This window comes from Pezoporus occidentalis, unplaced genomic scaffold (genome assembly GCF_034315485.1).
Source record: "Pezoporus occidentalis ecotype Australia unplaced genomic scaffold, CSIRO_AGI_Poc_V1 ctg22, whole genome shotgun sequence".
NCBI classification, from domain to species: Eukaryota; Metazoa; Chordata; class Aves; order Psittaciformes; family Psittacidae; genus Pezoporus; species Pezoporus occidentalis.
In genome coordinates, this window is record NW_026914072.1 from 249,789 (window position 1) to 263,135 (window position 13,347).

Consider the following 13,347-nt stretch of genomic DNA (forward strand, 5'->3'; position numbering starts at 1 on the left):
CATTTTAATTTTTCTTCAGAAATTCTTCTTTCATGGAATTAAACTTGGCTTGCAAATAATCTTAAGCTGCTTCATAGGATACCAAGCAAAAATGGAGGAAAGTGAAAGCCCAGATTTAGTCCTGTTTATACTTTGACATGGCTCAAAACCAAATTCAATAGCTCAACTGCTGAATTTCTAATAACATATGATAAAAGGAACTGAGAAAAGTAGCACATTTTCCTTAAAATGATAGTTCTGTTTTTATTATCAATTTGTATGAAATGCTATTTGGCAGAATAGAACAGGTCCTTATATGAATCAAGATCAGTAACGGATGCTCTGCCAAGCCTTTTATAAAGCCAGCAAATTCAAGTTAGTAGAATGCTAACAAGGCTAGGAAAATACTTGATAATAAAAACCCAACACAATTTCTTTATCCAAAACCAAAAGCAGAACTGATCCTATAGACTAGGCACTAATCAATGAGAGGAAGTTTGAAATAATCAAAAGTTAAATATAAAAGGTTAAAATAGAAACAATATTTGAAAGAATTTTGATTCATCATTTTGATACAGATGCTTCTTATGTCTCCTGATATAACATAATTTCTGAAAGAACTGAACACTGATGTGTTTTCCGACAGCCAATAGTTGCTTTTGGAAGCATATATATTTCAAAAAATAAGAAATTTTATATATGTTCACATTTCAAATAAGAAAGTAGAAAACAATTGATTTTTCAATCTTCAAATGCAGAGATTTAAAAAAAAAATAATCTGCAAACATTTTCTGGAAAAAAAGTAAAACTAGAAGAACTAATGTAGAGGATACTTGCTTCTTATACAACTGCATCTGAAATACTATAATCTGTCCAAAAAGGTGTCCAAAACTGTAGACTTCATGGTCCTTTTCATGTAATCAAATCAGGACGAACAGACTTCTGGGTTGTCCTTATTCACATCAATTTGGTTTCATGTGAATTTAATTGCTGCTCACACTAACAAAGGTTTTCTTCTCTGGTAATTGCTTTCCTGACTAACAACATTCCATTTGCTTTGTAGCATATTTCAACACATCAGGTAAAATAAAATTGCCCTTAAAATTTCCAAATAAGTCTGTTTCATGTTTCCCAATGTTGGCAACTCAGCTGAACATTAGATGAGTAGTCAGCAGAACCAGAGTACAGTAGTATACATTTAGGTGTAATTAAGCATGGCTCTGAAAGTAAGAACTTACAGATACACAACTCCAGCACTTCCCTTGCAATACCTCTGAACAGTCTCTGAAATGGGCAGCAAGCTCCACTGCTGCTACACTAGTCCACTCTCTACATTCCCATCACTAATCTTTATACCAGCAGCGAAACTCTGCTGCCCTTGTTCCCTGCAAAGTCAATGCAGACAGACAGTTAAAACAGTGAAGCGATGGTGACTTCTGAATATGAAGGCTTTGGTGGAACCTCTGTGGCCTAGCAATGTATTTCCTTCCTAGCCATGTCCTTCCAAAGTTGAATACTCTTACCTTGTACAAAAGCTACTCCATTCCTCTAATAATCTGTTATCCATCTTTATTTCTCTTAGATCTACTACACATCAGCACAAAAGCGACAAACAAGGCTCTACTCACAGAACTTGTGAGTTTGTGCCTGATTTTTAAGATAATTTAGTGTATTTTAATTTATGTTAACTTTGTGGTATTCTATGATTGCAGAGCTCATTTTTCAACCCCACTGAGTTATACAGCATTGATTCTTATTCTGCATGCAGGAATAATCCTCAAAAGAGTGTACAACTTTAGGAGTTATCCATCTGGCTTACCTAGAATATTATTTACAGTTTTGCAAAAATATGAGGGTTTTTAAACTCAAGCAAGATAAAAACTATGTTAACATTAAAAAAAGAAACAACTGCCATTACCCGTAACTGAGATTTTTCTCCAAATATATAAAGGGCTGCTTGCCGCCTCAAAAGCTGACTTTGCAGAAAAGTGCTGCTGCTGTAGGAAGTGGTGCTATCCTTCCCTGCAAGTCTTGCACCAACATCAATGAATGGGGTCTGAGTGTTGATAAATCGATTGCTTGAACGAAGACTCGCCCATACACCTTCACAAAGATGAAAAACAATTTAAAACCTCTTTGTGTGACGCACTGGAGATCTTAATTACTAAGGCACACGATAAAACATAATTTGGAAAGTGGAGAGCTTACACATGTCATTTACATCTCCCACAGGACATAAGTAACAGCACACACTGGAAAGGAATATTTTCAGACCAAAAATTGTCAAAAGCATCCTACTGAATTGTGATTTAACCTAAGAAACTAATCAAACACTGCAAAGCTCTTTCTACTGCAGAGACAATGGTTGCAATCATGTTCAAGGCCAGGCTGGACACAGCCTTGGGTGACACAGTTTAGTGTGTGGTGTCCCTGCCCATGGCAGGGGGATTGGAACTAGATGATCTTAAGGTCCTTTCCAACCCTAACTATTCTATGATTCTATATCAGTAATATAATGATAAAATGAATCACAACTGCAAGTAATTAGCATCCATTTAAGTGTATGAAAATTAAATTGCTAGTGCTGTTTGTTTGAGAAGTAGGGACAAAAATTTGATGTATTTCCTCATTAAAGGCATATTTTTTGGAAGTCTAACCCATAACAGTATTATATAATTACTTACTTCAAAACCAGAAATAGTATCACTTTAAAATTTCCTGTTACCTAGAATCCTTGTGTTTCATTTGCCCTAGACAATGTAAAACTATCAACCATAGCGTGCGATAATGAAAATCTATAAAAGGATGATCAATATTACATTTCAGGGTAAAGTATTTCATATTTACTCTTGAAATGCCATGATTAAAATGCAGAATGCCATGAATTTTGGTTTGTGATTGTCCATTTCTAATGGACAATTAGAAATGAAAACTAAGTTCTTTTTTTAATCATATGTTTCATGACTGTATTCTAGCAGATGTAACTATGGTACAGTTGTGTGAGTAGAGATACCTAGTAGACCACAGTCTTACAATTTAATCTGGCAGTAAGAATGCCATTACTCTGGCAGCAGGGCATGGTACAGAAATCCCAAAGCCTGCACCAACACAAACTTGAAACAGTGCACTGTGACGTGGAAAGACAGTCTTGCCTCTGAAAGCAGCACAGCAATATTCGAATGGCATCGTACCAACGTAATTACCTCTGCCTCTTGACAGCATTTTTTGTCTGCATATTGTGCCTTCCTGATGCAGCTACTGTCACTTCCAAAAAAGGAAACTCCTATAGCACACAGATATGTGTGCTACAGGCTCAGATCACACCTAAGAAAGTTTAGTCATTTTCAACATAAAAGTAGTGACAAATCACATTGCCAAGGCCTGTTTAGCATTAGCAGAGGAAAAGACAAGAGTATTTTTCTGTTTCTTGTTCTTAGTAACAAGGATTTTTGAGACTGTTTTTGTGTGTCCCAGTGAGGTAGGTGAATGGTCCTTGATTTTCAGAATATAAATAGCACTACTTGAAAATCAAATCTTTTAAGTATACTAAACTTGGCATTCGACTGGCAGTGTGAAATTCTTTAACCCATTATGCAGTAAATCAGATTATCAGAAGAGACTCTTGTCCACAAATCTGTGAAACAAGATATCCAAAAGAGGCACCAGAGATACCTTGTAGCCATAGAAATTTAGACACTACCGCACCAAAAAGCCCCCTCCAGCTCCTTCAGGAAAACCCAGTAATATGCATAGTCAACATTTCTTTCACAGAAGGAAAAAAGATGCAGGTAACAGTAAAATCCCACTGAGATATCTCAACCAGCAAAATAATTTTATTCTGTCTTTTAGAAGCAAGATTATGTTTCTATTAAAGAATAATACCGTACAGTAATCTTCAGCAGGGACTTGTCTGTACAGTTTAGCTTGTCTGCCTCTCTGGCTGCTAGACTTAGATGTGAGCAAAGAAATATGAGTAATTGAGCATGGCTGGCTAGGAACTTATGACTTCGTAACAGTTCTAAATAACTTCCACTTCAAAGACAGCCAGTTTTATACAATACTTCAGAAAGTAGTACATATGCTTAGCATAAAGTTTTGTCAACTACCACAGATGAAATAATAAAGACTTCAGCAAGCAGAAATCACAGGAATAATTGCTTGTTTGTTTGGTATGAAAAAATGGTAGCTTCAACACAGACAACTGTACCCAAAGATGATATTTACAAAAACACAATGTCACTTTCTAACATTTTATGTATGCAGGCCATCATTAGTGCCTGTAGCACATCAAAAGCAACAAACACATGAAGATGAACATGTTTACCAGTGATGCATAACAATGATTACTGATGTTAGCAGTACCCAGCTTTCATTATTTGTCATATACATTCTTAGTACATCTTTCTAATTTGGCAGAAATTTTTTTTTTTTCACGCACCAAATTTTCTACAGATCATTCCACATTAGGTCATAACAGTATTAAAAGAATAACCTGGTGAAGCATGTGACTAAATCACTGTCACTGCATCACACATTCAATGGCCAAAACCCCCCAAAACTAAACTAAACCAAACCACAACACTGAACTAAAGCCCCAAAATCTTGTTAATGCCAAATCAAGGCTTTCCATCAGTACCACTTCAGCATGTATTAAGATAAGGTAGTAGTTATGGAGATGGTAGAAAAGAATGTACTTTCAGGACACAGAATACAGTACCTTGATAGACTCTTCCCTTAGTTGCTGATTTGGAATTTGAATGAGTGAAACATTTATCTCTGTACCCAAGCACTGGTAGATAACAGTTAAGACAGAAGAAGGAGGAATGGAATGCACATTGGAGCAAGACACATTGCAGGAGAAAAGAAAAGGGTTACTTATTAATTTCCAAAGATCTAGCATATATTGAATTTCTTTATAGTACATGATTTATCAGACAGCAGATATCTTAGTTATCACAAGACAAAACATCAATCAAGCCAGAAAACCAATATAAAATGAGAAGGAAGTACCCATTTATCAAAAAGGAGTAATTTTCATTGTCATTGCAATAGTTTCAAACATGTAGCACAGCCATCATGTGGTTTTCCATACTTATAATACCAAAGGAAATGTAATGATTAAATCATTCTGCTGAATACTTCCTTGAAAGCTTCTGTCCAGCTGAAAGCCAGCGTAATTAAAAATCTCAACCTCAGTGCTTTTTTTAAAAAATTGTTTAGTCTATTTTAGGTACACAATTGGATGGGCCTCAAGATCAAATCAGAGTGCAAGTTGTTAGTTTTATACACCTACAAACATTTTAAAGAACTGCATAAAAGGGTATGATTTAGAAAACATGTAGTATCTATCACACAAAGGTTCAAAAATTCTCATTTTCAGTGGGAACCTTGTACACTTATCAGAGGGTGTATTTTTGGCTCAAAAGCCACATCAACACAAGCGACTTCTTTTATCACAAATATTCTATTAAAACATACTCAAAGTGTTAATGCCTGCTGCTTTTAAAATAAACGTCTGACTGAGTCTGTATTCATTAATTGTAAATATCCTAGTATTTTTCCAACAGCAGCAAACCGTACTGAAAAGACATTTTATTTTATTAAATTCCACAGAAGTGCCAGGTAAGAACTGCTGTTCCACAAAACCACACTATAAATAATGTAAGAAGAAAAGGGATGTATTGAGTGAACTTACAAATCCTATGAAAGATATCAACCAAAGTGTTGCCAAAAAAAAAGTCCAAGAATGAAAATATATTATGAAATCTAAGTATTTGGCCAAATATTTCAGATCAGAAACAGCTTAACAGGGCTTTAGGCAAATACTTTGTTAACATTGTTCCAGATAAAGTTAAAAACCACACCTGACATGGATACAAAAATTTAGGACAATTGATGCGGTTTTGTTCCAGTTGATATGGTTTGCTGCTGTTGGAAAAATACTAGGATATTTACAATTAATGAATACAGACTCAGTCAGACGTTTATTTTAAAAGCAGCAGAATTCAGAAGAACGATGATTTTTAAAAATGAGAAACACTATTCAAGCACTGGCTCTAATCCTCTAACTTAAATTTAAAAAGATGTGTATTAAAAATACATTCTCTGGCACAAAAAATAGAAAGTGTAATTTTCAATTACTGTATCATAGCTGAACCTGACTTTTGAGCCCTGGTATGTGCGACAATAGAAACATGCAAAGAGAGGAGGATTCAGAATCAACCCCCCAAAATACTGTGTTTGTGTTCTGTGAAGTACAGCGCATAATCCATAGCTGCTTGCCTTGATAAAGTAGAAACTAGCTAGCCCCCTTGTCCTTTTTTCTTTTTGAGTTCTTGGAATTACGAAGGGGAGAGATATCACCATTTTTAGACTGCCTGTATAAGTCTGGTTCTTCAGCTGAACAAAACTCTGTATTTTGGTCCTACATACAGTCTCAACAATACTTCACATGTGAAATGTGACTAGCTTGAAAAAGTAGTAATCTGAAATAATAGATCAGGTGAATCAATTTATTTGAGAACAGCAGTTTTAGAGATTCTATATACTTCATGTATTTTAGAGTTTCTTCTAGAACTATGTTACCCAATCTAAAAAACTAGTTTTTACTTCTCTACAGGGATACTCCTTTTCCCTCCTCTGTCTTACCCTGTCAACTTCTCACCTTCACTAGTACTTGTGAAACATTCTTATGTTCCAACAAAGCCCCAGTATCCTGCTGAACTGTGAACAGAGTGCAGACACTGGGCTGTAATTACACCTTTCAGATATATAGAGCAGGTGTGGCATAAACCCAGCAAGACACAAGATAACTTCTCTGCCTTCTTCCTGATTACTGCTGAAATTAAGCCAAGAGATGTAGACTTCAACGTCCAACATAACAACATATCTTCTGATCTAGTATTGTCCTGATACTAATATTTTTAATTCATTCTTCATATTGATACTAATACGTTTTTCTTCACTGAGTAGCCACAAACTCATCCTATGACACCACAAACTCTAATCCCAGAAATCTGCAACAGTTATTTCAGTAATCCTTTTGTCTTCAAAAGACAACTTCCATACAGCAAGCTTTCCCATACTTATCAGGAGCACCTTTACTGCCCCTCAGGGCCACTTTGCCGTTGGCACTTTTGTCCCAGCACGAACGGATGGAATACAACAAAACATCTCCTGTCAGCTACCCAGCATTTTCACTATTCCAGTACAAAGTCAGGTGGGCACAGTCACCAATTTATATAACAATTTCTATCCTAACAAACATATATTTAAGGAATTTGATGTGCTAACTTACCCATGCATTGGACATCAAAAATCCTGACAACCTCATCAGACTACAAAAGTAGTTGGAATCCATTTCATAGAATGAAAGCTTCTTGTAGAAATGACACTGATGAGCCCTTGTACCTAAGAATGACTATCTCCCGGTTACTATGCCTGGCCACATAACTCCCCCCTCCTTACCTAGACTGATATTATTCAATAGATTATTTACAGCTTTCTGGACCATCAGCTAACCTTTAGCAAAATGCCAGTTTGATCTTTAATTGGAGATTCTAAAGTGCACTCAGATGTAATATACAATCTGCCTTTTCAGGACATACATTTTAGACAAATTACAAATACTGATGAATCACGAAGTATTTAGAAACTTAAGTCATAATCGAGTGCTTAATTTTCCACTGATTTCCAACACGCTTTACTTTGTTTACAAACAAGCTTTACTTCAATGGTAAGTAAAGGATTTAAACAAAAATCAGATACTTAAATAATCTTAAGGACTGAAGCTAATCTGTAACTTCTATTTTGTTGTTTCATGGAGTAATGAATTGGTAAGCAGTGTAATTATTTTTATTTCACTAACATTTTGTTATCATTTATTACTTTAAATAACAGACTTTGATCTAGTCTTACTAACCTCCTTGAGCAAAGCTACTGGATAGATTTACATCCAAATGTCCTGGCACTACCTGCTTAAACACAGTAGACATTCTTGAAGCCCTCCTTTCAGTGCCTAAAGTCAGCCAGAAAAAAGAACAAAAGATTAAAAAAAACTACAGTGTTACTCAAATACTTAACATAACTAATAAAATGCCCTTTTTCACACAATACAGCTAATTCTTGCTAGGTTTGCACTTGAGACTGATTTTTTTAAGACATGTACACTGGCAACAGTACGGAGATGTTAGATACAGGTAAGCAAACAACATATTTTACAGTAAGAAAAGCAAAGCATACACACTTTGGGAATGGCGTTATTTTACAAGAAAAAACACTGGCTATATTAGGCCAATTTCAACCAAATGAATAAGACAAGACAGACACAATTTCAAGTGACATACTCCTCTTTCTAAGACATTGGGGTTACCTTGACATAAACCTTACCAAGTTTCAACACAGAATAACTGAAATAGATTCATTTCCTCATGGTTCCACATACGCGCAACTCAAGAGTATTATTGAAATATTTTACTGCAAGTAAAGCTATACTTAAAAATGACATTATATGCCCATTATGAGCACATAACACACATGAAAATGCCTATATATTGCTTCTGTTGCTGCTGCAACTAAATACTGTATCTGTTCATGTACAATCTGAGCTTCTAAACTTGTATTTTCCATTACATGAAACAGAGTAGTATTCTGCATTCTCTTAATTTTGGCGGTCTCTTATTCAATATACAATTTTCAATACACTTAATTTGTTATGAAAGTATTTAAACCTCATATTTGTTTTTGATTCTATTATCTAATGTAAACGTTGCATTTGATTAAAAAAAAAACAACTAGAAAGTTTTGGCATCTTGATATTCTGGAGAACTTTATTTGTTCCAGAATTGTAATAAATTACTAATGCCTCACGACTGGCCACCACACTCAAGTGATTTCTTCAAAAACTATGACCCACAGGTGGTTGTTTAGCGTCAGATTAGGAATACCAAAAAGCATTTTGGGAAAGATTATAAATGTGTAACTGCAAAGACACAACAGAACTCATATAGGTCATTGAATTAATACCAAATCAAAGAAAACTCACTTTCAAACTTAATCATAGAAAAGCACTATGTAAATCAATTTTACCTGGAGAGAGAGCAATTGTTGGTCTAGCAGTAAGAGTGTTGCTGCCATTCATTTTGCAGTGGACGGATATCACATTCAGTAAGGCTTGTAGGTATTTCTCCTGTTCTATACTGCTTGAAGATTCTAAAGAAGTAGGAGCTACAGTCACAAGAACAATGGAATACATTAAAATACAAATAAATTTACAAATACATAGAATAACACAATAAAAAGCTTATGTAAAGGAGAATACTGAAAATGTCATGGTTTGCCTATCAAAAGGTTCAAAAAGCCACTCCTTTGATGACAAAGAATGGTCAGATGTTCATCACCTGGCTGGAGAGCAGCACCCAGCAATGTTCTCCTGCATTCCACACCACAAAGCTAAACTCCTGAAAGAGTCATGGTCACTCCTAAAATATTCATCCTTAGCCAGTGATGAATACAACAGAATGGAAATTGCAGTTTTCCCTGCACTCTCAGAACGAAGAGTAAAATGTCTAAGTTTGTGCTACTTTTCAGCAAATTTCACCCTTTTAAAGAAAAATGTGTAGAGAACGGTTAGAATTGTTTCTGTAACAAAAGCAAGTTAAAACCATAATTGACTGGCTCTTTTCATTCCAGTAAAGCAAGATTATTTACCTATAATTGGAGATTCCTTGAGATATACTGCCCATTCACTGAAAGTATACGTATCTCAAAGACAACAGTGTTCATGCACTCTGCTGCAATAACAGACACAACCTACATGTCCTTCAGGTAACCTGCACCCAGAAACCGACCTCTTTAATAGAATGAAGACAAGAGGAAAGAGGATGGACACTGCATGCACACCTGGATAACACATGTTAAGGGATCTCCAATTGTGAAAAGTAGTGTTCCTGTTCCCTGGAAACTAGTCCACCTGCTCTTTCACCAGTAGGCAACTTAAGGAAGTGTCTTCCTACAGGCTTACGTAATTTACAGCAGGGGGGTGTGGGGGTGGGAGAGGTGAGGTATCTGCATTGCTGTATCACAATTTCTCCTCTGAAAACAGCTGAATAAACCTTTAAATGCCTGCAGTTTCAGATGACTACTCTACAGATCTCAGAAAAAGAGCAATTTTTCGGTTGTTACTGACGTTGCTTAAGTTGCTGGAAACATGCAGAAGGATCATTTCAAAAAGAGAAAAGTGGCTGCAAAAGACTGGATGAAAGCAAAGGCAGAGAAGAAACAGACAGTTTAAAAACAGAGGGCATGGAAAATAAAAAGGCAAGATGAAAAAGTAGGATGCCCTGAGAAAATACTGAAGTTAAACAGGCAGTGCACTAAAGACAATCTTCAGACTTTAAAAAGTTAAGAATTCAATAACAAAACAAAGAATCAAGGAAAAAAAATCAAAAATAAGGAAAAAAAGTCTTAATTAGAAGAACTCCACCCATTTGTGTCCAGGTATAGGGACCTAAAGGAAGGGAAGGAGATGAAGGTCAGGTTCTGCACCATACTAGGATGAGAAAAAAGTGTCCAATCTCAGAGAGTTATATTTTTGTTTCAAATGCCAAACAAAAATTTTTGAATTCCATTTTATTGAAGGCACATCTGCACTCACTTTAGGACAAAAATGTCAGCTGCTTAAACCAGGATTTGGTATCTTAACCTCAAGAGCCAAGACTTGGACTAAGAGATAGAGAGTCAAAGAGTTTGAGCACATTCTGACGAACCACAGTGGTAACTTATAAATAGCTTTCTTCAGTGATGACCCAATCAGATTCCATGCTGGAGACTAATAGAGAGTAACCTAATTAGCTGGAGGTGGCAAAAGAGATTTCAAGACAGCTCTGTTAAAATTAGTATCTAAATGACCCTTTTAAAATTAGTGTCTGAATTGGAAGTACAATTACGGAATGATTAGAAAATGTACATGCAGGAAACATCACGCTGTTTCTGTCTGACAAAGTGGAACACACCTGAAGAAAAACATTATTTTCTTTTCAACTATTAAGCAGGGTTTACACATCCTGAAATCTGCTTACATGATTTCTGGGTCCCCAAGTCCTTGAAGCAATGCCATAAAGACTCAATTTAGGTCTTAACAATTTAGTTAAAAGAAAGGAAATGAAATGTCTAAATGAAAGGATAACATCCTTACCACTGGCACTTATAACATTTTATTTTTGTGAAGACTATCGTGTGTGTTTCAGGAAAGACAGTGGGGAGATGAACAGCTTGACTTAGATAAAAATCTGTTACTGAACTGACCAGATACCTGAATTAAAGATTGAAGAAAATTTTGCCCTTCACCTTTAATCACCAATCATCCCTTCACACAGTGCTTAACAGCAGTATAAATGAATGAATTGGTGACCAAAGGATTAACCCCTTACCTGCACAGTTGAACATGGATTTCTACAGAATGACTGATCTTTTAAGTGCTGTATCATGCATGAAGGCCATCACAACAGCATGGATTTGAGCAAAAGAGATGGAGATCCCAGTAATATTATAAATCCCAGGAAAGAAACGCATTGTTTAGCAATGCAGTAAGATTGCCTCAGCTGCTAATATGTTCTCTATATGCCTGAGAGTATCCATCTTTATCTTACGATAGGTCCTAATATAGTAAATAATCTAGCCTGTATCAAAATAATTGTCCTCTTGGACCGCGTCACTATATACAAGAAACAAAGCTGGTATTCCTAGATGGCATTTAATCAGTTCTTAGTAATTCAGGTGCAGAATGTCACACTTAGAACTAAAACGCTCAGCTAAAAAATACCCAGAAAGGCTGAACTGAAATTCAGAAACCAACTTTTATGTTTCAAAAGAAATTCTGAAAAGGCCTGTATAGTCTACACCTTCATATTTAAACACCTGTTAATAATCCTTTATGGACAGACTTTAGAAAACTGCGATTCCATTCCACATGTAGTTTGGTTCCATACAGCAATTCAGTACTGTGCATAATTTCTCTAAGAAACTAAGTTTTGTGTTTCTGATATGACATATTGTTCCCAACTATACTTTGAAAACTTGCTTAACACACAATGTAAGAAGAAATCACTATTTTATAAAGTTCCAGCAGGTCCTCTTTGTTTCTGTACACTAAAAATCTCCTACGAAACCTCGGCTTAGGAAGGTATGCATCGGTCAACATTAATTTAATTCACGATTATCTTCGTCCTCTTAGTTTGCATTACAATGAGTTTTTCAATATAGACTCTTCATCACTGTACACAACTCCTACTGAGTCAAACACATGCACCTGTGTATAACTATTCATAAAGTTTTGTTTCACCAAGCTTCAACTTCATTTTGAATTAAATATCCTATAAATTTTTCATTTTCCCTGCAGTACCTTCCTGACAACAGTCTCCATTTTCTTCATATTTTAAAAGAAACAGTAACTCCAGAAGCTAGTACCTGACCGACAGTTATTGCCAATCGATTATCTACTGCCTAAAATACTGCTGGAAGTATGTAATAACAATATAAAAGACTATATAAAATTAAAAATAGAAACCACCTACAAAAGCGATGAGATTACATAAAGGAAACATAATTTAACAGGTCAGGCTTTGAAGATCTTGTTTTGAAAGGCTCATATACTCCCATGCACATAGAAATGATAGCTACAACAGAAAACATGGAAATGTTTGTCTTTCTATAATCTGCAGACTACTCCTGCAGAATTTTTTAAATTTGTTCTATTTATACTAGGTTTAAGATGCCTGGCCAGTATTTAAGCTAAAACAATCAGTATTAAATCAGTTTCTAAGACTAATACTTCAATTACCATCCTTAGGATTCACACCATAAACCTGTGGAACAACTGCTGTAGCTCATAGCTTTGGCAGCTGCTGTGGTAACTACTGGTAGTACTCCACTGATCTGTTTTATGACTCTTTCCAACAAAAATGAATTATATAAAAATTAATTATCTTGCTCCTCACTCCAACTAAAAAACACCCCACAAAACATAGAGACATACTGACGCAATACTAAAGCAGGGAATATTCAGCTAATAATTACTGATTCACAAATCAGTTTTAACAGCAAGCCCAGACACCGTCTGATGTAAAAAATGTTCTTCTAGTATCTCTAAAATGGTGAGATTTTAAAGGTGCATTTGATATATACAAAACCTCATGTAGGTAAGCATTATGTCTGACATAAACTGTTCTTTACAAGTAGGAAAATTGTAGTTTTATAAAGATACTCGGTGAAGGAAAAACTGAAGAGGATTCAATAATCTTCAAACTACTTTCATGTGACTTGCACTCATTTATACAGTATGCTTGTTACAGGTTTTGAAAAATTCAATAG

General features: G+C 35.4%; 1 protein-coding gene across 8 annotated transcripts in view; it reads right to left on the reverse strand.

Annotated features, from left to right (window-relative positions):
• SBF2 (SET binding factor 2) overlaps window positions 1-13,347 on the reverse strand; it is a 260,675-nt gene that overhangs the window by 26,559 nt on the left and 220,769 nt on the right. For 4 of the 8 annotated variants that reach the window (XM_062620140.1, XM_062620136.1, XM_062620137.1 and 1 more), the window contains 4 exons: window positions 9,067-9,204; window positions 7,901-7,996; window positions 4,697-4,768; window positions 1,898-2,082 (listed from right to left, as the gene is read on the reverse strand). In XM_062620140.1, coding sequence (XP_062476124.1) covers window positions 1,898-2,082; window positions 4,697-4,768; window positions 7,901-7,996; window positions 9,067-9,204 — 491 coding nt within the window. The remainder of the gene's footprint in view (window positions 1-1,897; window positions 2,083-4,696; window positions 4,769-7,900; window positions 7,997-9,066; window positions 9,205-13,347) is intronic. The other 4 variants (XM_062620144.1, XM_062620138.1, XM_062620139.1 and 1 more) reach the window with 3 other exon arrangements.